Consider the following 27,493-nt stretch of genomic DNA (forward strand, 5'->3'; position numbering starts at 1 on the left):
TATAGGAGCACGAGTTTAAAACTTCAATGCCAAAACCTAAGTCTTACTGCTGTACAGAATACATGAAAAAGTAATTTATCAACCTGTTATGAATTTCTGTGGTAACCTGCTTCCAAGTTCAGTGTACTTTCTTGAAGAAGCTGTAAAACATAAGGTATTTTCATAATCTGGATTGGTTTATTTTTACGCATTCAGGCGGGATATTCAATTAACACAGTCTAAAAGACTATTTTGCCCATGGTAAAATTTTCTACATTCTAAAATGCAATATTCAACACCGTGTAACATTTGGACATGGTTAGACTGTTACCCAACTAATCTCATAGTAAAAGCAAACAAAAATCACTACATCAAAATCTATCTTCTCATGAAGTTCTGCAGAAGATCTTATAATACATGTCCTTTCCCCTGTGTTTCACTGATATAACTGCAGAGAAAATCGAATTCTAACATGTAGATTTTATTAGGAATACAGTATTAGTGTTTTTACTATGGGTATTCTCATCCCTCCTCACAACTTAGGCAGATGCATCCAATTAATGATGAATCATTCCACATAAATTTCCTGTTTATAACATACTGGCAGTACCACCATGACAACATACAGAGCGTAAAATGGTTACACATCATCGCTGTTTTTGTTTACAGACCCCAAAAAGTGTAGGGCAGGGGTGTCCCAAGAAAGAAATTGTTCACTTCAGATTCCTCGAGGAATTATCTTTGTGCTCCTTTGAAGAAACTACATCACTGTATGCAGATAGAGATGTGTATGCTACACACTGTATACAATAGACAACCAGAGACCACTACCAGAAATAAAGAAAAATTCATTTATTGTGATCCTAAGGACTATTCGGCATATTTGTAATAAAATTATGTGTGAAGGAAACTGTGGGTATTTTGATCACTAAGCGCCAGGGCATTTATGAACAGTTGTTCTTCTGTACCGTTTTACTCACTGAAAGCTGGGCCACAATTCCACAGGAGGTGCTGAAAAAGATAAGAATGAACTAGACAAACAACCTAGTTCTGTTTATCCACACTGTATCTTCAAAATAACCAAAGAAAAGTTCCTCCCAGTGTCAAAGGAAAATAAAGGCAGCAGAATATCTGCCTGTATCCTCAAGTGAAAATTTTGGTCAAGTTCCACTTTCTGAACTAGAAGTCCATTCTTGTTCTACCTACTTTGTTGATTGATTTCTGCCTTGAAGAAGTTTTCCTCTTTCAGGAATTTTCATGTCTTCTGTAGGAGCCTATTGCCCACATACTCCAGGATCAAGCTATAATGTCCTAGTTTCTGATCCCTCCTAAGGAGGCCTGTCAAGCTCCAAACTCTGAAAGCTCAGAGATGTTCCAAAGGTGCTTCCATTATTCCTCAAATGTTCTGTGGTTGAAACAACCAACATTATGAAGGAAGCTGATCACAGGTAAGCCTCTCTTTCATTTTTTAAATAATGACTGATAGAAGGGAACACCTCTTCCATACTTACAGATATGAACTTTACATTTCAGTGGTCATTTGTGAAGTTTGGTTGCTTGCTTTTGTTTTAAAAAACAACACGGAATGTTTTGGGTGCCATAAAAAGGGTTCCTCATAAAAGGTAATAAAATCCAATGTCACGAATATAGTATTTAATTTTAAAACAACCTATGTTCTCATGAAGATTTTTTGAAAAACAGGTTGGTATATAGTTCCATTTTCTTCTCATCTTGAAAGTTACCAAACTATTTGTACTCTGAATAGCCTAGGATAAACTTCCACAGCACATGGCCATCCTTTAAATATTGCACTGAAAATATTTCAGTTTCCTTTAATTTCTATCACTTTTCATGTATTTTGAATTCAGTTTTCAGAGTCAGAATGCAGTGACAGGAATCTTAGGAGCATTTTTAAAGGTATTTAAGAGTACAGCCCTGTCTGAATTGTGAGAATGGAAAAGTCTATGAGGAACAAAGATTATTTCTTTAGCTATCACCTTCTTCCTAGTCTTAGGGGGAAATTTTCTGTACAAGCTCATTGTTCTTGATCAGGCACTGTAAAGGGTACATCTAAATGAAATGCTCTCCAGTGCAGGGGGCAAGCTGTCCTTCATCCAGTCTGGCTCACTAACGGTTAAGATTTTAAGACTTTTAACCCTCAGTAAAAAAAATTGCTTTGAATTTTATTAAGAGATTTTCTCATTGACCATTTTGATTGCCGAGGTTTTAAAGGACACAAGTAGAAACATTCCAGAACACATAATAAATAAACTGAACACAATAAAGGTAACTAGGTCTTTCAGAAGTCTGCAAGGACTCCAGGAGATGAGCAGTTGATTTCTTCAAGCTGAGCAGAGAAGCATGAAATGAACTTCAAGTTGCAACTAACTAAGGAGACAAGTAAGAAAGAACATGTCCCATTTTAATATTATTTAATACTAGGATTGACAAGGCATTTTAACAGCAAAGAAGAAGATCCTGTAATGGAGGAAAGCCTCAAATCTAGAGTGATCTGGAAGCACTAATTATTTTAAGTGATGACAATTTTAGAGGTCTACACATGCCAGAATGTAGCTTCTATTTTAAAGCACTATGAAGTCTATTTTAACTGAGAGGAACAAAATTCCATTGATTCTTTAGAGAATAAACTTAAGAAAACTCTTAGAAAAACACGAGTAGAAAGCTTGCTACTAGCTCTAGTGATAAACTTATTAGTTTTCACTCTATGCAAAGGAAATGGAACAATATTAAGGTGAATGAATTTAGGTGTAGATCAAAAAATGAAGGATTATGCTGCCAGGGAGTGAAGGATTATCATCACTTACCTCCCTCATCCAGAAGCTTCCCACTCAGGGGCTGGGATGTATCTGAAGAGTAACATGTAATGGAAATTTGTAGCATTAAATTAACTGCAGCTGATTGGAAGCACCTGATGGAGAAGAGGTGAGAATACCTGCTGTTTTAGAAGCGTGAATAGGATAATCCCCAAATCTGACTTTCTGGTCTTCTGCCCTGACATTAACTATTAAGGTTAAAATTTGTCTGAACACTGGAAAAAATACTATAATAGTCAGTTACAATAAGTTACTAGAGAGTAGTTTCCAGACCAATAAAAAGAAAATAGGCTCAACTTATGGTTTTTAACCAAGAGCACAGCCTCATGGCACCAGTACTCAACCAACCAGGCAATACACTTAGCAGCAAAAGGACACACAGGTTTTCGTTGATCAGTACACGACACAGCCAAAAAACCCAAGGCACACCTATCATCTCCTCAACAGACTAGTTAAATACATAAGTCAAGGCTCCAGAAAACAAAATCTTACCTAGTAAGTGTGTACTCCCTGAGTCCTGAATGCAGGTTCATGGCGGAAAAAGTACCTATGCATCCACGCAATCGTTTATCTCGACCGATCTTCCACGTTACAAACAGTGGGCTGTTTGAGGGAGGAAAAAAAGAGACATGATCACAGAAGCAATTTTGACAGTTGGTGTGAAATTTCAGCAACAGTGCCCTTCCATTTCAGGCAACGGGGGGGCCAAATCTCTAGAACAACTCTATTATACCATGTGATATAATAGAAAATAAGATTACTGGAATAGTTTACGGACAGAATGAAACCTCTTGGTAACAGATCTGATACACTCAGTCCCTCATTAACCTTCTCCTGTGAATGGGAAAAGCCTTGCCTTAAGAGACCTGTACATCAGGAACCCATTATGGAAGGGAAAAATACCCCTGTCACACTAGCCCATCTCTCCTCCTGAACACAAATACTTAGGTCCTTAACACTGCTGGCAAGAAACAGAAATCCTTGGAAGACAAGAAAACTTAGGAACACTCTTTAAAGAACGGCCTGAGGAAAGGGAATTTTCTCTATGAATGCCAAGTTAGTATTTAAAAACCTCAAAAATGACCAGGAGTGGAGCAAAATCTCTTAGTGAGCTGAACATGTCTCAGTTATAACTCTTGCTTTGAAGACTACAGCCCCACTGCACTAAAGCTGACAGAAACAAGGTGCATCTCTGACATTCTGAGCACCTGTGACCACCACACACACACACACTTAAGGATGCACAGCTGACTTCTTGCCAAAGCCATTTGATCAGGCACTGCTCTTCAGCATCATACACAATGCACACCCCTTTTGGTTTTCTTTATAGCACAGTCTCCTTACTACAGCCCAGAGCCATCGCTGTGAAGCCCAAGATGTCTAACATGAGGTAACCCACCTCAGGGTAGCACCTGAGAAGCAGGAGACAGAGCAAACTCAAATATCACAGGTGCCCTGAAGGAAGGGAGCAGATAGAGAAGCATAGATGGAGTAAAAAATTCACAAATGGCAAGCTGGCTGCATCAAAAAGTAAGAATCATCTTCTGTTACATCTATCAACTGCAAATAATGAGTAGATTTACAACAGTACACTGTAAGATTAACAGTGCTGCACGGAAAGACAACCTTTGGTAACTGCCTTGTCCAACTCCTCATCTGAAGGATCAGTAAAAATATATTCCGCAAGTTTCTCTGCTTTGTGAAACACAACCTCCCTTTCCAGCTATGCTGAGATTTTAAAAACACACTAAGGCTAGGAGCTTTATTATATGAGTAGATCAGTCACTGCACAATTGCACAGCATAACAGAGCTGGGTGAAATTGTACTGGGAGTGTGTGAAGTATTGGACTCTCAAGGAAAAGCCCCTATCCCTTTTATCCTTCCATTCAATTCACTTTGTCTGGCGTGGCACAAGATATTCATCATGTGATGGCAGAAAAAGAAATGTCTCTCAGTCCCTACAGCACCAATGCAGCTGCATCCAGTTCTCTCCTAACCTTCTAAAACCTGTTGCTATCACCTGCTGGTACAGCAACTTCCTCCTTACTCAAGCTGGACAAGTTCCCTTCTTTTAATGATGATGAATAAAAGAGGAAGTTGAAGTCATAGTTTTCTTTTGGATTTCCTTTTATTTCTTTTTGACTGCCACCCCCCTCTCTTTTTTAAAGTTAATAAATACTGAAGACCATAAAGCTATTACCTAACATTTAGCAGAATGTGGGATATTACATTATTCTCTAAAAGTGGCATTTTACACCATTTTCAAGAAAGCTATCCTAGTTGCCCTTAATGGCATCAACAAAATTATTAGATCGCAATGGCACTGAAGACCCTCACTCCCCTTGCACAGAAACAAGCATGAATAAGATTCAAAATGGACTTCAGGATTATTCTCTTGACCTTTACCTTTGGATTATGAGATTTATTAGCTGTAATACACTTAGTGGAGGGCTGTAATTCAGGGAAACATATACACATTTACTTTCTTGTCAAAACTGAATTCCTTCTGGGATGCAGCATTACTGCTGCTTCAAAAGGACAACAGAAGACCAGAGACCACCACTGAATGTCAAATAGTACTGAAACATCTGCATATACTTTGAAGGTCCATGTCAATGAGTAGCAACAGAAAACACAAAGGTTATATGCATACACTTTTGTAATAGTGGTAGCAGGAGTATAAACATACTGTTCAGACTAAGTTGGGTAAATGAACCACCACTGGCAGCCATACATTCCATACACCAAAAACTCTGACTAAAGATGTTTTTCCAACCTTTCAACTTCTGTATTGCTCCCCAAGAGCCACTAAAGGTATCAGCATGTCTACACAGAAGATCTAAGCCTACTGAACAGAATTACTTAATTACCATCACAGATGTCTTCAAAGTGTAATGTGGACCAAAGGTTCAGAATAGTCACTGACTTAAATCTTCAAGATTCAAGAAGGTACCTTCAGGGCTCCTGCTACTGTAAGAAATAATTACATAATTCTGTTCATAAATGATCCACATTCTATGTGTGAAAAGTAGAAATAATGGGAACAAAATTCCCAAAATGGAAAATTAGAAAGTTGCCTTAAAATCTAGCTGAAGTTCAGAATCTCTGCAACCATTTTTATTTCCTGCCGAAATGGTTTCCCAGTCAGCTTGTACCTAGCTATTCTTGTGCCAACATTGTCCTTTAGTTTAAATAGTTCTTTCCCTTGCTGGTGATTATTCCCACAGTATTTATAGAAAGAATTCATATGCCTCTTCAGACTTCACTTTGCTGAGCTGAATGGGTTGTGTTCATTCACTTTCCTCTCAAAGGGGACCTTTCCATTCTGACCATCACATCTCATCTCTACACTTTTTCAGTTTAAATTTTCCTTCTTGAACACCCACGTCCAGAACTGGAGGTAGAAATACACAGGAGGGTCTTGCACCTGCACTGATGGTTCCATCCTTGAACTAGAAACACTGAATTCTACATTTTAGTATTCTTACATCATAATGTCGAGTCCAAGCCTTTACAGAGTATTTCTAGTCTTACACTAAACAAAGACCATAGGAAACCTGCTCACAGAAGCTAGACAAGCTATGCAGAGAAAAGAATCTTTTTCTTTCTAGTGATGCTCTTTTACTTTTTACTGGTATCCTTGGTTTCAGCTGCTTGCGTATCTTCCTCAAGTCCACAGTGCTTTTCTTGTTTTAAAGCCAGTAACACACAAATAAACTTGCTATCTAACTTAACTGCAAATCTGAGGCTAAGGTGCCAAATTCCACAGATACTGATGTCAAAAACAGATAAGGAAATTGGTACATTTTCAACCCAAAAAAGTTCTTGTTTTCATCTGTTTTTCTTAAAATAAAAAGGAGGGAGTTTTTTGAGCAACATATTGTTAGACCTAAAAATCTTTAGTAAAAGCAGAAGGGACAGCAGATGTGATGCTGGGAGTCCCTGTTATCCAATGATGTACAGCAAGGATGATGGCCTGCTGGAGATCTGAGTCCTCTTTTTGTTTAAATAAGTTTGAACTCGCATATCTCACAGGAGTCAAAGAGCCTATTGGGCTGGAGGGCTCTCACCTTTCTGAGTGGTTCTGTCTTGATGCAGTCAGCAAGCTGCAGGGGGTTTTGTTGTTGCTTGTTAGTTTAAATAATAAAATAAAATCACAAAAGCAGATGTTGCACTTCCCTAGGAGGTGCTCAAAGAACCAGCTTCAAGTAGTTCTCTTACTCAGTTTAGGAGGAAGCATAAAAGTAACAGTTCTGAGCTCTCTTGAACCAATAGACTCAGACCCTTGTCTGATGGGTTATCCTGCTTCTCTTTGTGCTGCTGGGAACCCACATATGCTGCTGACAGTGTAACAACAGGAGTGATGCAGACCAACCCCAAACAGACAGTAGCTGAAAGCTGGTGGAAGAGGTTTCCAACTGTAAGGGAGCAGAAGAAGGGACCAAATCGAGACCCTTCGAAGTCTCTGTAAACATGGCAATCATTCTACTTTCATAAGGGTCTTCATTCTGTGATTTTTTTTGTTTGTTTGTGAGCCTGATGCTGAAAAAGTATTTCTACCTAAAACTATTTACAGGTGCCACAGGATTATTAATGAGTATAAAGGGAAAAAATGCTATAACTTATGAGAAGAAAGAAAAAGACAAGGGAATTGTTGGCCAGCTACTTAGCTCAGAGACTATGGGGAACATCCAGCAACAGAAGATACTAAGAAACCCAAACTGTAAAGGGTTCAATTTAAAAAATCCTAATGCTAAGAAACACGAATGTTGGGATTGACTGCCTGGGAAGATGTACAGCTGCCATCACCAGTGTATCCTCAAAGGCCTCCAAAACCAGGCCAGTGTCAGGAATGCTGTAAAATTATTAACCCTTTAGCAAGAGATGGGACCAAACAGCCTCCTGATATTCACTGCAGACTCTCTGATTTTGTATGATGCAACACCGAGAACAATTCACACCTGAAACTGTGTGTTAAACTGTGAGAGAGAAAACGGCCATTAAAAACCTCCAGGACTAAAAAAAGTTTAAAAATCTGAAAATCCCACATTCCCCTGACATTTTTGTGTTTTCTTCTATGTAGCAGAATTATGGGATTGAATAGAGAAAGAGAGATATGTAGTATTGACCACATTTGAAGGACCAGAAAACATTAATTATTTATTGCTTCACAGACTATAAGACTGAGTAGCTTCAGTGAGGTTCTAGGTGCTATTCAACATTTTCTGATTCAAGAATAGAAACCAGTTTCTTCACCTCAAGTTTGAAGTGGGCTCTGAAGTGAAAATTTAGAGAAGCCCAAGGATGATATTTTTCCTATTCTGAAAGCCAATATAAGAGTCTTTTGGGCTAGATGCAAACAAAAAGTTAGTTTTACCACTACAGTGGCATTTAACACATATTTTGCCAGGAGTTAATAAAAGCACAACTTGCTCGACTAGTTTTACACAATTGAAAAAGAATTAGCTACTGAGTAAAGTGTCTTAAATCCATTTCCCTGCCTGTGTCCAACTGTGCATATATACACAAGAAACCTCAACTTACTAGAATAATGTCAACCAGCAAAATCCATAAAGATTGGAACACATCATCAACTATAAATTTCCCCAAACAGGACAAAGTATATTCTGTGATAACATTCTTCTTCCATGGGGGAAACATGCTGAGATTCTTAAAAACAGTCCATACTGCACTACGCCTTCAACATGTTTAGTCAGTGAAGGAGGTTCATTATGGCCCATATGTGGTAATCCAAAAACAACCACTACAACCTACTGCCTTCAGAAGCTGGAAGATCTGCAATTTTTGAATTAAAATACTATACAATTACTGAAAATGTTATTAATTACTTCTGAGGGTGCAGTATATTCTTTCAGTCACTCTCAAGACTAAACGATCAAATGAGCAACTCTTCCAACTACTGTATTTCAGAAACAAACATTCAGAAATTTCTGTCATTAGGCATATAACACACTTAGTATGTTTGATGGCTTTTCTGAAATCATCACATGCCCTAGAGAGATCAGACTCAAACCTGAGCTGCTAGGTGTGAATTTGTTAGCAAGTTCTGCTTACCTAAGCAGCTAATCTTAAGGAAGGTCAGAAAGCAGCTACTATTTTAAGAATACCTAGTTTAAACAACAGTATAATCAGGGTTAAAAATAAAAGGACTGCTGACTGGTAGGTCATTGTCTGAAGTGAACCTACAACACCTTAATTAAGATCACATTCAAAATTCCTTTTAAAAATGGACATAAATTCACAAACAGAGCCAGACGATGTCTCTGCTTCTTCAACTGCAGCAGAGCTGCTGTTCTTGTACACTGTATTAGCAGAGCTCAGGCAGCATAGGTAGCATTCCAGAAAAGAGAAGGTACAAGTAACAATTTTTAAAGGGATGACAAGAAATTTTAGGTATGCTCAGACAGTACCGACAAAAATGTCAAAACAAACGAGGAAGAGTTGTTGTTTTGTACCTTCTACCTCCAACTCCCAAAAGACAATCAATCATCTTCACGAAACAAATTGAATTTCTATGACATATGTTCCAAAGTTTGCTGTTCACTTTGCTAAAATAAATATTGACATGTAACGAAATCCAGAACGCCTCAGAAATCACACACGTTGGTTATGCAGGCTTATTTAGCATTGCTAAAAAAGGATTTGAGTATTTACAGTTCCTCAGATGCACTTTCAAGAAACAACCTTAGAAATCATTATATTCTCCACAGAGATATTCTTCAGGGCAGTACAGGTGGCAAAGTAAAGGTACTTACTCTGCAGCACTACAGGTCACAGTGCACCTGGAAATTCTTCAGGACTGCATCTTCCTTACAGATGAACTAATTACTCGCTTCATTGCCCAGGGTTACTGAGGAATTTTTAGGCCTATATATCTCAGTTTTAAGAGGAGACACTTGAATTTTCCTCTCAACTGGAATGTTTCTTCCCCAAATTCCCAAAATTACAACTTCAACTGGGTATAAATTGAGCCTGTAGAACGGACTGATGTGTCAGGGTGCCTGCACAGATACACAGCTGAGTATGCACACAGTAACCAAGAGGATGTACCAGTTCAGCAGCTCGTACTGCTTCAACTACAGCCACAGCTCCTGTCTACCACAAACTCCAAGTCATCAAGCTGTTTTATAACTTAATCAGTAGGTATCAGGTTTATACATCTGGAGAGGTGCTAAATCATTAAGTTAATTGAAGTCATCTAGAATTGAGTATCTTCAGAGCATCAGCCCCTGGGGTTGTACATTAGTCACTAAAGCCATCTGCATCTCCAAGATATTAAGATCAAGCTGAAGTAAGGATCCAACACAGATCCTATGCAGTTAGGCCAGAGAGAATATAGGCATTGTGTTGGCTCTGTTTTTTAATTTAGAAGGGTTTTTAATAAATAATAATAATAAAAAAATTTTAAAAAAATCAAGCCTTAAAAATATTTCTAACCCATACAGCTGTGAAGAAAGCTTTCCAAGTATGACCCAAGAATTAGCCAATGCAATATCACAAGGTTATTCCAGCACCTTGGCTGCAGATCTTAGCAACAGCAGTGTTAGCACAGCCTTTATGTTTACTATTTCTTGTCAGAATCATCCATGCAACGGGGAAACCATTAGTCATTTCAAACTGAAAATACTCTTTGCAATGATGAAGAACAGTGGCATGAAGCCGTCACCCACACAAAACAGGGAGGGGAGGACACGATTGGAGAGTAGATAAGAGGAAGAAAAAAGCAAGAAGGAATAAAATGGAAAATCTGTAACTCCTTCAAAAGACTGTGGAAGTGAAGGAACAGTGGGGAAAGAGAAGAGTTTTTTCACCTTCTTCTGAATGCCAAGTAGAATGTGTCTGTTAGTCTTAAATAATAAAAGATATCAAGGAAGAATGGAACTACCAGAATGAGACAAGGGGTTACAGTCTCCTTAAGACACAGCACTTGTGATGCCAAGGCTCCTCACCAGAGTATTATCACAGTATTTTCTGTGATCATGCACACCATGATCCCCTGCTCTTCCATATTTACCTCTGACTTTAGTCAGTTTAGCCTTCTATCTTGTAAACTTCTGCTAATCCTATCCAAGTCCTGACTAGCAGGGTAAACATACAAACCTACTCCTCAAAACCAACCACCCATCTCTATTTCAACACCATCAATTACTAAAGACAATAAATTACCAGCCATGCTTTCTTAAAAAGGTTTGTTGCTTTATACGTAATTCTTTTTGTTAAAGGTGCCCACGAGTCTCTCAGCACAGGTCTAGAGGGAGCAACACAGCTTGAAGACAGACATCCCTGAGCTACTTGAGGCGAGCATGTTTATCTGAGCAGCACAGTGCCATATGTGTGGGAGCAGATAGGATGGCTCTGCACTTGGCCTAGACAATTCTGGCTCTTATTAAGCACTCGATCAGGAACTGCTGAACTGTACACTGTGCTGTGACAGAGCCATCAGCACACAACACTCCTCTGATCAGCACGACCAGCCTCCTACAATTTGAGATGTGGTAAGGTACTGCAGAGTGTGTACTCCTGTCTCCATCACACTCTGAACTCGTTACATTTCAAAATTCATTCTTCTGCCCATTGTGCTTGTTTCTGTATTTCATGTGGTTTTATCCTTTGTTTCCATTCCCTCAATCCTTTCATCTCCTCTTCCTTTTCTGTCCTCCCTCTACCTTCCTCACACTTTATCTCCCTTTGTAACCAACTTGTAAAAAAGGGGGGGGGAGAAAAAATAATGTAATATTCAAGTCATTGCATTCCACGTGCCCATTACAAGTCAGTGAGGGTTGAAGACTTTCTCCCTAAATGAATCTCTATATGCTTTCTTGAAGTCTGGAACCATCATTTTGATTAAAACTTCTGGAGCCTTCAGCATTTCTCCCCAAAAATGACAAAAATTACGAGAAAGTGGATTTTGACATGCAAAGTTTAAAGTTTTTTGGAACTTCTCTTATCATAATAATGCTTAATCTTTCAAGACAGTACAGATGCTTATTGAATGCATCCAAAGTAAGGACTGTAATTCCAGATAAAATTCTATTCTAATGTCAAAAGCACCCAAGAACAAGTGTCATCATATTCTAGGTTATTAAGACACTATAATTTCTAACGTTTAATAAAATCATATAGCAATATATATACATTATAAAACTCTTCACATTTATGCTGACCTACTTAAGCAATTCTTTTTCCCCAGTTGCACAATTATGAACCAGAGCAGAAAAATCAGACTTTATGAAGTTAATAAATCAATTCAGTGTCATTACAAACTGCTAATGTTATTACTTCACAATATGCAGTCACCTGATTATGACTTTCTACGGGGCATATTTAAATGTTCTGAACAAATATACTTTTGTTTTCCTGATACCTCTATTATTAGTCATCCATCAGACTTCTTCTAATCAAATCAAACTAACTTCAGATTATACATTGAAACTAGTGGTTTGTTAACAAAAACTAGTCACAAAGCAAAGCTGGTCTTTTCTCCTTGGATATATCTACCTTTCTCATTCCCCAGAAGACATTACACTATTTTATGTTCCCTTTGGTAGCTGTCGGCTGAAACACCAGGAAAATACTGCATTTGAGCCAATAAATAATTTGCATCAAGTAACTTTGGCTGCATTTTAAGTGTTTCGAACCAGACAGGTCCCACCCAAAGTCACCTCCACACCCAATTTTCAAAGAAAGGGAGCAACTTCAAACCACATGCAGCTCCCCTATCTAAAAATGAGCTCAAAACACATGTAGGCCATGTCCAAATGTGGCCACATTACTAAACTAACAAGCCTTCAAATTACAAGGATTGGCCCTACTTATCCTCCCAAAGCAACACTGTGGAATAGCCTCTTAGGGAGGAGCAAGTAGTCCTGAATTAGAGACAGCCATGTTAAAGAAAAACATTTTAAAGGGTGCAATATAGTCACCCTAAAAACATATAACTGGAAGCTTTGCAAGTCAAAGTTGAAACAATTTCGATACCATCAAAGATCTCATGTATAGTTTATGATACAAACTGGAAATGAGATAAAATATTTCCAGTGAAAGTACTTTCCTTTCAATAGCAATTTTTTTGCAATTAATGCTTTGAAAGGATTCAGCAGAACCCTTTCCTAAAATTCCATGAATGTATCCAAACCAAAATGTTTTAAGAACATCACATCTAAAATGTTTTAGAAAGCTGTATAAGGTCCCCAGAACTTCTACTCATAAAAGAACAGTGAAGAGAGTGTTAAAGAGATGTGATAAGAACAGCTGCAGCTCCTCGATGTTCCTGTCCTTAGAAGTCACCAGTAAGAATGCAGCAAACATTAGTTTTGAGGTGCTGGCATAACGTTTCCCCTTCTATCACCAGCAGAACGACTCAGGCATAAAATTAGTTTTGAAATTTGATAGAGAAAAAGCGTTCTTCAGGCACTAAAAGTCTGGAAGCTTTCTGCCACAGCATCATTTCCATTCTTTGAAGACAGCAAACAATTCCATGTTCACAAGTAGTTGCTGCATATTTACTACAAACCAAGAGCCAGAGAATATTGTTTTGCATAGATTTCAGACAGCAGCTTAACAAACTACTCCTACCTTTAGAGTATACACATACTACCTTAAAAGAGAGTCTGTTCTCATTGCCAATGAAGATACTAAATTTTTCCTTCTGATTACTTGACAGTTTTATCCAAACTGCCTGTGACCATTAGCAACAGGGACGCTGGATTTTTATAAACTGGGTTTTTTTTGTTCTGCTGTAATATTACCTGAAGCAGTAAGTCAAGCCATCAGCAAAAGCCATGAGTTGTAGTTATTAAAAGGTCACACCAAATTTTATTAGAGCTATAACTGGGATTCTCCTGCTACAGACGAATCATAACTTATTTTTTAATGAATTTCAGTTAACTGTGAGACACGTTCTTCCAAAATATTACATCAACAAGAAGAAGCAGGCAATGTAATGTATGCAATTTGTTCTGGAAAATAACTCTGTTAATTAAGTTCAGACACTTTATACTACAAGACACTAGGCACACAGTCAATAAAGGCATCCATTTGGACCTTTAAAATGCTTTCTGTTAGTTGCCAAATGCACAATGCATGCTGAGACATAAGCACCTAAGGGCACAACATAAACAGATGAACAAAAATTTTATGCCAATAATTTATAATTTGCCAAGCCTGTGCGAAATTAACACACAGGAGTTCTCTGCTTAAGTGGAACTTAGTTCAAAGGAATGAGAAATATTTAAAGAAACCTAAGGAAAAGAACTGGAACTACATAGGATTTTTTAATAGTAGTAATATGTTACAAAACTTATATGCCAAGCTGTCCACTGACAGGAGAGACTGCAATTCATCCAAACATTCAAAATTATTCCTTTAACAATCATTGCTTCTTCTCATTTTAAACTACATATTCTAAAGGTCCACTGCAAAACAGTAGCTTGCAAGAGACTTGAAACACTAGAAATCATTCAACAAGATACATTAGAGTATATTTTCAAATTTTTAGAATTTTAAAAATGTTTAACTTTGAAAATCTAGTAATCATTCGATTATTTTGGAAGTGGTTAAGAAGCTCATGATAATGTTGCAAGAGGAGCCACAAAACAAGCCTCAGCAGAATCTGAATTTACCCTCTAATTCAGACTTCACTAACTCAACAGCTGGAATAAATTAATCTTTTGGATCACAGAATTACTATTAAATCAATGCACTCTAGACTGCACTATTTGTATAGAACTTAGACATGTAATTTAACCAGTGAGACAAGGGTTCAAAGACAGACTAAATACAGTGTTGGAATTAGAGTCAAATGGAATTTATATTTTTGATACAGGAAAAACATAAGACAGCACTTTTAAGATGGACAAAAATGATTCAAAATCACAGAGTTCTCAATGGTTTGAAAGTAATGTCTGCTATTCATTCTGGATGCTTTTAAGACAGACATCTGTCAGTCAGCACAGGTATAGAACACAGGGATATCATGCCTTCAAATGAACTCGATGATCTTTGTCCTTCCACCCCTTAAATAACAAATGACTGCATTGAGGGTTGAGTAACAGTGAAGTTCAGAGTTCCTGATTAAATAAAAACAGCCTCACCCAACCTCCCATCCCCTGATAGCCTCCTCTCTTGTTCTTCAACAGATGTGTGACTGGGGAACTGATCTGGTTAAAAGTATCTCTCTCCTTTTTGCCAGTTTAATGTAGACCAAGTTTGATTCTCTGCTCTGTGTCACCGTGCAGGAGCACACACAGGGACATCAGCTCAAAAAGCAAAGAGGTAAAAGGAGCAGCAGTGAAAAAGGGTAAGGATGATCACTACTTATATCTGCCCTCACAAGAAGAAACAACACGCAGGGCTGCTTAAACAACAAGGAACAGCAGTAAGAGTATTAAGGAAAGGTCATTACTTTCATTAGAACAGTCTATACTGCTGGAAAAAGCAGAGGAGCTTTCAGACACATTGCTGCTTTAGCAGATTAGGCAAAGCACAAGACAGAACAAAACTGCTCCCGAGGTAAACATAACCAGGCTAACCTTGAAGAAGAACACACTTGGGGACCAGAGAAGTGTGTTAGTGACAGGGCAGATGACTGGTCACTGATCCCTTTGGGAGAGGAGCACACTGCAGCCAGTGACACAGGGATGCAACAACACAGAGCCAGTGTATCTGGTTGAGGCCCCATTTTCAGAACACAGCAGCTGTGCCTCAGTTACTCTCAGACATCAAGATAACAAAGCATCATTTTCAGAGCAAGTACACAGGTTACTACGTGCTGTCACCAGCCATACACTTAGACAACCCATAAACACAAAGACACTAGCTGTAGTATAGGAAGTGAAAGAAGCATCTTCACAGGCTTTCCCTATTATATTCTTCCAATAGCATCTGCCACTGGACATCCCTGGGAGACAACATACAGGCCTAAGTGGATCCTCACTGGTGACATCAGCTCTTTCATGGTCTCTTACCAAACACAAGTTCACACAGACACACAGTTGTTGTCTGCAATACAGTAATTTTGCTTCCAAAAAATGCACTTTTTCTATTTGAGGACTAACAAGTTTAGGGTTATGCCTTCATAATGAGGAAACAAATCTAAAAACTTTCAAAAACTCCACCACTGCTTCCTATGAACCTCACTGTAGTTTTATACTCAATAACCAGCAATGCCACTGAAAATGGCACTCTCATGTAGTCTGCTTGTTTTTTTTCCCATGCATCATCATGTCTTTTGCCATCTCTAGCATCCAGGTGGACATAAGTTGGGTCAGAGCTAATCTCTTTGAAATAATCCACTCTTTGCATCTTGTCAAACCAGGAATCCTCCTTGCAGGAGACAGAACTAAGAGTAGGAAGAAGCAGGTGGGGTTATCAGATGACTTCACCAGACACGCAGCTCGCTGTATTTGTGACATCTGACAATCAGCTGGCACAATGCCCAGCAGATGCAGAGGCAGCAACCTCTCAGGGCTTCTCCACTGACTACTGGGTGATTCAGCAAAAAAAACCCAACAAAAACAAAACAATCAAAAACCAAAACCCAACCAAACAACACAGCAGTCCACTGAACTGACACTAGTGACAGTAGCATATGGAATCACAGGATGGATTCTCTAGAGAGTAAGGTGAGGTCGATGGACAGAAGAATTACATTCAGGATTTCCACGGCTTTCCTTTCTCAAGTGCTGCCAGATCCACACGCGAGGCCTGAGAGGGAGGCTGAGATGGGAAGTCAGTGATACAGAGGGAAAGGATTTAGGTATGATGGAAACAGGAAGAAATTATTAGGCATGCACATAAGTCATGCCAGAGTCAGACAGACTGGCATGACTAGTAAGAATTTTGGAACTAACAAACACTTCTACACTACTGCTGGGAATTTCAGCAGTAACACATGGGAAGCCAAACGCTTGGCCTCACCTGACACCCTGGAAGTAACAAGCATCTCCAGGACCTGGTAGAAGGAGGACAAATCAATACACTGTAATGCTGAGAGCTTACCAGCTTAGTCAGCAATTCCAATGGGAATGACAAACAACAGGCAGCTGGGGAATGACATTGTGTGCAAAGGATAAACAAATATTTAATGCCATAAAGCATTACAGAAGAAGAGAAGCCCAATGAACTTATGGTAGAAGTCGCATAATGAAGTAAACCTACCAGTTTAGGGAGGTTATAAAGTTTAAGAAAGGTAGTAGCAATGGGCAACTGAAATCTCCTGATATAAAGTGAATCCTGTGACTCATTAGAATGGCATACAGAGATTTATTTTTTTTTCCCAAGTAATGACTTCTGCCTTGAAAATTAGTGCTAGGAACTACTTGAAAAGATACCATTTTTGGTTTGGTTTTGAGTGGTACATAGGATCTGGTTAAAGGACATTGATAGGAAAGCTGCTTTATAACTGTCTGCAATGCAATTATGTTTCAACATCGCAGTTGAATACAGTGGGACATAAAATTATTTAGCACATAATAATTAATTTTAAGGGCACAGTGTAAAAAAAAAAAAAAAAGTATTCCTCCCAAACCTATTTCCTCTCAAAAACAACCCAAACAACAAATCAACCTAAACATACACAATCCTAAGAGGGGCAGGGGGGTGGAGGAAGCAACAAAAGCAGACAAAACTGTATTAAAAGATCAGGTAAAACATCATCACAGTTAGAAAACAAAAGCAGTCCAAGGGACACATCAGCCCCAGCAACAAAAGCCTACATCCTGCATGACTGAATAGGGAAGTTAGGGAGCAAATCTGAGAGATCAGCTTTTAAAAACAGAAAGCTTGCCTAATGAGAACAGAAGAGATTATAAAACAGATGGTAGGTCAAAAGTAAACAGTAAATAAAGAACTTAATATGTTTGGGTAGCACCTTACAAAGTTATTCAACTACATCAAAAGCAGGAAACCAACTAGAAAAACCAGACCAAGATGAAAAAGGGACACAGCACCAATGCAGAGAAGCTCAGTGGAACACTCTGTTCCCAGTCTTTACTGGTGAAGCAACTGGGGAGACACACACACCTTATCTTTATGGTATATAGGTCAGAGGGACAAGGTCAACTTAAACTAAGTACAGAGGAATCATGAGGCTGAATGGACAAGTCAGACATGGTTCACCTGGGCCAGCACAGGCCTGCACAGGACAGCTCCAAACCTGCTGGGCAACAGGTTGGCAGTGTAACTCCAGTGCACATTAAAGACCCTAAAGGGACTGGCACTACAGAAGAGCAAATGCAATTTCCATCCCTGCAAAGTGGCAGTGGATCTGACTGCTGTACACAGACAACCAGTCTGTTGCAAAGAGCATGCACACCTTCTGTGAGAGAAAATCCTACCAAGACCACAACACTTCCCCTCCCTCATGCTGGAGCCAACTTACAAATTCCACTGAATTTGGGGACTGAGCTGTTGGACCCATTGAATATCTGGGTTGAACACCATATAATCTGGTGGAAGTGATCACTTGGGATTATTCGGAAAAAAAATTTGTAAATGTAATCTTCAGCCACCCAAAAGAGGCTCAAGACTTTCTGTGACAACCTGCACATGCTTCTGCTACATATTGCAAGCTCCTTCACCATCTCAAAATCACAATGCAAAGGTTTGTTGTACATTGCAGTGTTTGCAACTACGTGCTTAAAAGCACTGTGATGCACCCAGATGAACTCAACGAGGGGAAAAAAAAAAAATCCCATAACCCTGTTTAGCCTTATAGAGCTGCCTGTAAGCTTTGTTCTGATGACTGGGGAATTGGATGTAGGGCAAACAATTGGCAATGCTGCTAACAGCAGATTCACGAAAGAAAGTCTGTCATTATGTGATTACTTTTTCTTCCATAGCTTCTGGATGTACTTGTAGGCACCAATCTACCTGCTGATGGTGCTAAAAGCTGAAAAAAGTCACTGAGGTGAGTCTGGGGGGGGAGGGGGGAAAAAAAATCAGGTTGAAGCTCAAGTATTTCTCTCTACTGTCATTAACAATGACTGGTTGCAAGGGTCCCATCTCTCCCCAGACCACATGGGAAGATCCAATCCCTTAAGCCAGCTCTGGCATTTAGCGTGCTAAAAGACTCAGCAAAAAAAGTCTTAAAACTCAGCAAAAAAATAACCTAACAAAAAGCAGCAGAGTATCTGCTGCTGACTTATCAAGCAGAAACAGCACCGCCAGCATACACTGATCAATGCAAGTAGTACAAGTGAGGGTGTGGGGCACATATACCAGGATGTTTTGTTTGCCATGGACATGCAGTCTCATCCAAAAGTTGCATTTAACTTACATTACTTCCCCAAACAAGCAGAGTACAGTCACAGCAATCATTATGCCTGCAATAGGTTTGGTATGTGAGTGAAGTCAGGTTGTGAAACTGCACTCCAGTTCTCTAATGTCATTCAAGGGGCTTGCAGGACACAAATATGCTGCATAAGATAGTCAGCTATTCAACACTAACAATACTAAAGCAAAACAAAATGCTGGAAGACCTAGAATTAATCTCAAGCAAAGTGACTACAATGTTTCCACAACAAAGCTTAAACGTTTCTTTCTAAAACTAAATATTCTCTCAAACACCACATGAGACCCAAATAGTTTCATAACTATGTATAGAACACCGTCAGTAAGATCCCTTCAAATGTCAAAATTGAATTTCAAAAACCATCTCAGACACTCTGGAAAATAACCAGTGTGAATTTTAATTTTGATGCATTAAAATCTTGGTGTTCATATTTTGTTTCATTTTTTCTTCACTAGATATCATCTTATGAAAGCAAAAAGCTAACTACATCTTCCAACTAACCTTGAAAACTACCCATTTCTGAAGCCAACACAAAATTACAACTGCATTGCACACCAGCAAAATTATATATATAGCCTTTCCAAAGTAGTACCAGGAGTTCTCTGAAAATACTGTATCCTACAACTATGTCACAAAAATATACAGTATAAATGTGCTAGTTTTGTTCAAGATACTTATTTGGTATACTACCCCAAAAACTCCAACAGCTCACCACCTATGAGCAGATCCCACACAACCATAACTGACATAAATCACTGACCTAAAGAGGAATATTACTTTATTGCTATTAGACTTGTACATTAGTTAATCAATGAACTTTCTAAAGGTCAAATCAATGAAGATATATCTTTATTCCAAAAGACTAAAGATTCAACCTTCCTACTGCCTACACATTTTTTAAATCAACACACATAATGGTACATGGCTTTTAAAGGACTACCAAAAAGGTTGTAAATCCCTTGAAAACAACTGAGAGGTCCAAGTTGTTCCTTTCTGGATTTCTCACTGCAACACTTCAAAGTGCCAGGTCTCCTATTTTCACCCCTTCCAAGGCAGAAGAATTCAACTGCTGTCTCACTCCCCGACCAGACTCCAAGCTGCAACTTCTGTTTACCAGATCTGACAGCTGGAGGTTGGCACCCATTTTTCTTTCAGTAAACTGGGACAGGTCAGTCTACACTGTGATCAGCAAACTTTACTGAAAACTAAAGGATGGATTTACACACTTGAACTTGCTCAGGTAGAGCCACTGGCACAGCATCCACGCCATCAACAGCACTCAGCTCTGTGCCAGACCACACACGAGGTGGTGGCATGTTCCACCTCATGGTGAGAGGTCAAACTCTTCCCTTTGACCATCATCTCCAGTTTTACCTCCTTTAAGTTGCCACTCCCTCAATTGCATCCAAGCCCAAAACACAGGTAGCAGTGGCCATCCTTGAGCTGATGGGAGAAACCTCAACTGAGATGAGGGGGAACAGAAGGGACCACCATATAAAAACACTGATAAACAATAACCATATTACCAGCTGTAGAAGCAATGATCACCTACTATATCACTTTGCTGGTTTGCTGTTTTGGTTTAAAAAAACTGAAACAAAACAACACAAACAACTCACCAAAACTCAGCTTTGCTTTAAAAGTTGTTCATATACCACAATTTCAAAACCTATCAATTTGAAGTCTTCTGACATTTCAATGTAAGCATGGAAACCCCAACTCTCCCAGACACCTCAGGGTGAGCCTGTCTTTTCAGCTCCCTGTTACTCCCCTTTCATAAGAACTGTGCTCCTAAACTGCTCCATCCCTTTGCTGTCATGAATTGCTGTGCATAAAAAATCCATTTTATTAGTTGGTTGAAGTCAAGTAGTAAAGTCTCCAGTATCACCACTTCAAAAAAATTACTGCTTAACAAATACTTTGTTTGCCATTTGAATTGTCATTTCCTTGAGTTTTATTTTGGCAATGTTTCTTATTAACAGCAAAGATAGTGTGTTCAGAAAAGCAATATCCCTGTTCAACATGAATAGTTACTGAGTTATGGTTCGTTTCCAATCCAGTGAAATGTTATTTATACACACAACATTCTCCAAATTCATTACCTCCACACAGCTCCGTTATTGACCAGCGTTTGCCTCTATTCATCTCCACCTCAAGAAAGTCATAAATCTTACTCAAAACAAAAAGAGTGGAAAGAATGGTAAAAGTTTCTCTGTCAAAGCAAAAAAATTAATTAGAGAAACCCTCCCACTTACTAAGTCAGCAATCCTGCAAGACCTAACCAGGTCAGACAGCACCAACGTGGGCATCTCCGAACTCACACTGCAACAAGTAATCTGGTAAAAAGTAAATAACTTTCTACCAGAACCTACCTACAGAGAGTTCATCTAACAGTCCTTAGAGATAATAAACTTCATCTATCATGACTATTCTCCAATAATAATCTTTCTTATGAAAGAAAAGCATCAGTGCCCCTCTCAGCTATTGTTCTGATCCTCTAAAGCAGCCCAACTCTTCTCATCTTCCTTTGCAAGCTGATCTCACACTTCCAAGCACTCTGGCTGCCCTGCTCTACAAACACAAAATGTCTTTCTCCTGAGAGCAGCAGAATCATAAAATTTTACAAGTAAGCTCTCAGCCACTCTCTTGTAAAATTGTATTTAATACTTTTCTGTTCTTATTGAGAATTACTCTTTAAAATAGCCACTTGCCCTTTACATATCTATAGTATAATGAAGGCTAAGTAATAGCTGACAGTCAACTGGTAATACCAGGAAACCATTAAGGAGAGAAACAAAAACTCCTAACTTACAGAATCAGTTTTTATTTACTCCTGAAGTACATGAAATTGCTCTATAAAATATTGATTGCCGTCCCAGTTCTAACAGCATAGTCCCTGAAGTATTTCAATCATTCCTGCATAGTAGGAATGATTGGATAGTTGGATCTTCCCCCCAACTTTGCCTCACTAAAATTTAATTATAATCCACCCACTGCTGTGGTGTGGGTGGGGTGCTGGGGAGCATTACTGGTAAAAGACACCACTTCTGGCTCCAGACATCCAAACTGCAAATTCCGGAAGACTAGAAAAATACTTAGGCAAGTATCATTATATCATCATTGCTTGTACCTTTCTTGCCACCCTACGTTCTCTTTCTGGTCATCTCCACTTCCAACACTAGGTAAATCAAGAGATCTCATCTCTCTGCAGAACCATGGTTCTGTAGCAGGGCAGGGAATATGTAACCAAAACCCCCCCTCAGTTGTAAAGTGTCCATAAAAAAATGGTGTTCATGTGACTCAAACAGAAACACTTAGGAGAAACATCTTCCAGAGCAGAAACGCTTATGCAATATGATTTTTGTAAGGTCTTGTCTTCAACTCGTGCTAGCAAACTTAAAACTGTCTAAACCATTCTGAAAGAAAGGATTCACTGAACAGTAGCCTAAAAATATGAAGGAGGATACCATGACTATAAGAACCCAAACTGAAAAAACACTACTCAGGAAAAAAAAAAATAATTGAAAATTCTGTGACTTAATTGAGAAGCAACAATAGCCTTTAAAGGATTCAAGCTAATGTGAATACAACTGTGATTCATTTCAGATATAATGGATTGGTTTAAAAAAAGGAGAAAAAAAAAAGAAATAAAAAAAAAGGGAAGTGTATGCCTCCCAGTTGCCAATTTAGGCAAAAATATCCTGAGCTGAGTCTGGAGAGCTTCCTGGCAGGGTAATCCAGTCAAGGGAAAGAACAATCACAACAACAGCCAATTTCCCTCACTACTAACTTGACAAAGAAAAGGAGGTTGAGGTGCCTTATTTTTTTTCAGTAAGAACATAAGGTACAGAGATTGAGGATCTCATCCACGCTTGTGCACCATAATCACATGGTCAGGAACAAAACAAAAGTCTTCCAAACCTCACTGCAGTGATTCATCCTTCAAGTCCCACTTGACTTCTCTAATAACTTGCATACAGAGAAGTTGGACAGAACCTGCAAAACCCCAGAAACACTCAGAAGTCCAACAGCCATTCAAGTTTTTTATGTAAGATTGGAGTAGTCAAAAAAGAAAGAGACAATCAAACATAAATAGAGGTCTTATCTGTTGAACCATCTGAACACTGCTGATCTCTCTGCAATGGCCTCTTCCAAGAAATTTCTGGCATCTCTAAAACCCTAAAATTTGGTGCCAAGATGTCAGAGACCACTCTGAACTGCCCTAGTTTTCTCCTCTAAAGCAATTTCCACTAAACATTCTACATAAAATGACAATCCAGAAAGCATATTATGCTTATGTTGCCTAATTTTTGGAGGTATGTCTGTGATCCACACAATTAGATAACTACCAGTCAGAGAAAGAGTAAGAATCTCTCATTGTAGCAGCAGAGTGCTCATTACCTTCCTCTATCTTCATCTACCTTGTCTAGTGTAAATACCTTCAGCTCAGGACAAGTAAGACTCATCTGCTGCTATCTTGACACACTTAAAGAAGAAAACATATTTAAATTAGCAGAATGGCATAGGGTAGTAGGTAGTCTTTGAGTAGGTTATTCCAAGCCATCAACATTACATATGTAAAGAAACTTAACATTCTCGAAATCATCCAAAAGGAAAAAGGGGAAAAAAAAAAAAAACAAAAAACAAACAAACAAACAAAAAAAAAACCAACAAAAAAGCTGCCAGCACCAAATAACCCGAAGGACAGATTTCATATTCTCCCAAAAAGAGATACTGCTTGGAGCTACTTTTTGCAGTGGCTTAGATTTCTATGTTAAAAGCCCAAGCTGTCCAAGCACAGCAAACTGCAATAATTCATCCCTGCGGTAAAAAGAGACTGCAATTGTAAGGGTACACAGGAATACTTGTTTCACTTCAATCTTTTTCCTGTGAATTAAGGAAAAGGTAATTTCTGTTCTATTTATGTTTCTTTTTAACACTTCATTTTTAATTCTTGGTTTTATCCAGCATTCCTTCCAAATGAACAGCACCCATCTTTCTTCCTTGCATGTTTAGCCCCAGTATTTTACAGGAATTCTGATATTATGGTGATATTATCTTATCCCACATAAGATTTCTGATTTCTGCCACGTGCCTCATCAATTTTAGTTGAACTGAACCAGAATCCTACTCCTATTTCTTAAGGAAGAGCGAGTCTAATTACTACAACTTCACATTCTATCAGAATCTTAATAGGGATTGGTTTTAATATTACATTTCCATTTGGATGTTCATTTGCTTCTTCAGAGTTTGGACAACACTGCACGGAAAGAACTTGCCTTCTACTGCTTGGTTTGCAGTTTTTCTTCTGGGCCAGTGCCTTGCTGAAGCTTTGTTCCCCTTATGCTTAAGAGACAGTTCATTTGCAACTACTCACCTCCCTTCAGGCACTGCAGCACTCTTTGAAGAGGGCTTCTTCCTTCACTATACCTTTTCTGTGGGTTTTTCAACCACTTGCTCTGCCTCCAGCACTCTCTCTGCAGAAACACTACTTAGAGAAGGTTGGTGCAACACTTTCATTGCCTGCTTAATGTGATGGTCAAAGTACTGAGGACTACAAAAATATTTTTTCCTCCTTATAAAGCTTACAAGGGATGTCTATCTAGTACACCATCTTCCCCAAAAGTCAGTCTTTTAGCATGTTTATTTACAGAGAAAAGAACTGCCTTGCAAACTTGCCATTCATTGGCAGCTAAACTTATCCTTGTACTCACTGAGTAAGAAAAATTGGGTGTGGCAGTCAATCCTTATATTCTTTCAGTCTCTTGGAAAAAGGAGCTGGAAGCAACCAGATTTACTTACTTGGCCTACACTGCTGTCCATCAGTGGAGGATCACATTCCTTTTCCTTAATACACCTGAAACTCATGAACTCTCGAGCTTCACCCACACAATTCCTATCTCTGTATGAAGTGCCACATGGAAAACAAGGGAAGTGTTTTATGCCTATGGCTCATCTACTACAATTACTACAGCTCCTTTTGGCAAGGCCCAACCTTGCCAAAAATGCCACAGAGTTCAAGCTAAGGAAAAGAAAGGTATAAAATTACATTTCATATACCATTAAGGATCGTGAGAACTCACTCTTTATAAGACAGAAAGACAAGTGCTCTGGGAAGACGTACAGATCTCTGTGTGGCTGCTGTCCCAGTGACCTTGCCACAACTCCGTGGAGCTGTTCTGCATTCCATAAGATGTCATTCTCCTGAAATTAGCACTTTAACAACCCTGGCTGCAATACTCAGCGTGGCAAAGCAATATTCACTCACTCACAACAAGCACTGCCTTCCAGGAAGCTATCAAAGCCCAGTCAGATTATAAAAACGTAAGGCATATCCTGTAAGGCCTAGACACAATCTGTTAGGGGACAGCAGTTCTGAAGACATGTGACAAATGCAAAAAAAAAAAAAAAAAATCTCGCCAAAGACACGTTTCTGGCCAATGAAGCAGGGAGGTATCCCACTTAAGTAATGGAGCCTTTACACTGATCCCTTTTGCCAACACCCTAGTTATGAAAACAAAGGGCTTTTTAAAAGGTTATAAAAGTAGCCCAGGAAAGATGTCGACTGTTGTTTATGATGCTGGACTGATAAACACCACAGCTTTTGCTCAGTCAGCATATACCACAGCACCATCACACGTAAGGAAATGCAGCACTGGACCAACCTAAAAGCCACATTCCATTTGAGGGCTATTGCACTCCTCAACATGCTTTGTTATCAAGGACATGTTTTTGAGAATGTGTTGATTAACTGCAGTAGAGCTGCCCCATCCTGTTATTTAAATGCAAACTTTGCAATGCTAAACTGCATACCAATATAATATCCCACTCCATAGGAGCATAAACATCAAAAAAAGGTCAAGTATTTTCACAATGCTTTGCTAATGAGGGTCAGGGCCTGACTGGACTTGTTTTGGCCTCCAGCCTAGCAACAGTTTCTGTATTGGCCAAACTCTGATTAGTGTATTATTATTTTTAAATAATTTGCATATTTCCTGCCTTCCGTGGAAACTCTTGCCACATAATCCACCAGTATATGGCTCAAACAACTAACACTTCTTCTGAAGACAATAATTTGATGCTATGGGAAACCTGCAGTTAACTTTAAACAAGTACTTAACGTAAAAACAGACAGACTGACATACTGAGCTTGCTCCACTAATTATCGCAGGAGTCTTGGAGAACCAAAAACTTTAGACCAGATAAATGTATTTCATTCATTGAGTGGTCACAGTCTAGATCTGTAAATTAAGCAAACTGAGTTAGCAGGGTTCCAAACTTGTTTCCTGGTTACCTCTTAACTGTCAACAACAAAAAAGTGCCAACATTAAATTTCTCAGTTTAGTATTCAATTCTAGATACCTAAGAGACAACATCATTCAACTCACAGCTAAAGAGGAGGCAGAACTGCACACTCTTTGAGCAACTCAAAATACTGGCATTCTTAAATCATTAAACCCTCAACAATTTCTAGCAATGAATATTAAAGTTAGTGCACATGTGAAGTAAGCCAAATCTAGACACAAAATATTTTTCTCACAGGCAGAAAGGTTAAAGTCAAAAACAATGTAAAAATTTGCATGGAAATCTCTACTGGGAAGATAAAGTACAAGACAGAGTAAAAGAAAATATGACAAACTAGATGAATGTAACTAAACCAAAGGAGGCAATAAAAATGAATGACCAGACTGATGGCACAGGGAGAGGTGGTTACTGACTCCTTCTCACCCTACAAGGGGTATGAGAACAATTACCTTCCGCAGAACTAGTACTGCAGAGAATCAGAGCATTTATTATAACTTTGTGGTGACTGCTTTTAGCTGAACAAACAAGACCAGCATCCATCCTTCAGACTGTTTGTAATGCGATCTCCTGGACTAACAGAAACTACCTCATTTAGACATAAGAACAGACAACTAAAATAAGCTTATTAAGGAAAAAGCCCTCAAATTACAGTTAACCTAATTTGGAGTTTAACACAGCATTATTTTCTCCATTCACCAATCATATCAGAAGATGAACGTACTGGCAAAGGCAAGTTCTTTCTGAAGCTATGCAACTTTATCCCTTTTCCCTCTCTGCTGCACCAAGATACATTCACCAGTCCTGCTTTCAAATATGCTGGGAATTCCCTGCTGAGCACTGCCAACGCCAGTCAAAATACACATTTTCTACTGCACTGTATTTTAAAAGCGCCTACCACAGAATGCCACTCCGAAATAACCACCACTTCATAGTCCAAAATTTAACATTCAGCAGTAAAGACCCTGTTAAGCCAGAAGAAAATACTAAAGCTTACACAAATGTACATAATGTACACATGAAATCCAGAATCAAGTCAGACACAGAGACACGAAAGAACACTTC

The 27,493-nt window shown here is 38.8% G+C and overlaps 1 protein-coding gene across 1 annotated transcript in view; it reads right to left on the reverse strand.

Moving 5' to 3' along the window:
* The window catches only part of AMMECR1 (Alport syndrome, mental retardation, midface hypoplasia and elliptocytosis chromosomal region gene 1), a 95,151-nt gene that overhangs the window by 35,689 nt on the left and 31,969 nt on the right, over positions 1–27,493 (reverse strand). Inside the window, exon 3 of the mRNA XM_027645152.1 lies at positions 3,306–3,416. Within this exon, the coding sequence (XP_027500953.1) occupies positions 3,306–3,416 (111 nt within the window). The remainder of the gene's footprint in view (positions 1–3,305; positions 3,417–27,493) is intronic.

The sequence above is a fragment of the Corapipo altera genome, unplaced genomic scaffold (genome assembly GCF_003945725.1).
Source record: "Corapipo altera isolate COAL_440 unplaced genomic scaffold, ASM394572v1 65, whole genome shotgun sequence".
Classification (NCBI taxonomy): domain Eukaryota; kingdom Metazoa; phylum Chordata; class Aves; order Passeriformes; family Pipridae; genus Corapipo; species Corapipo altera.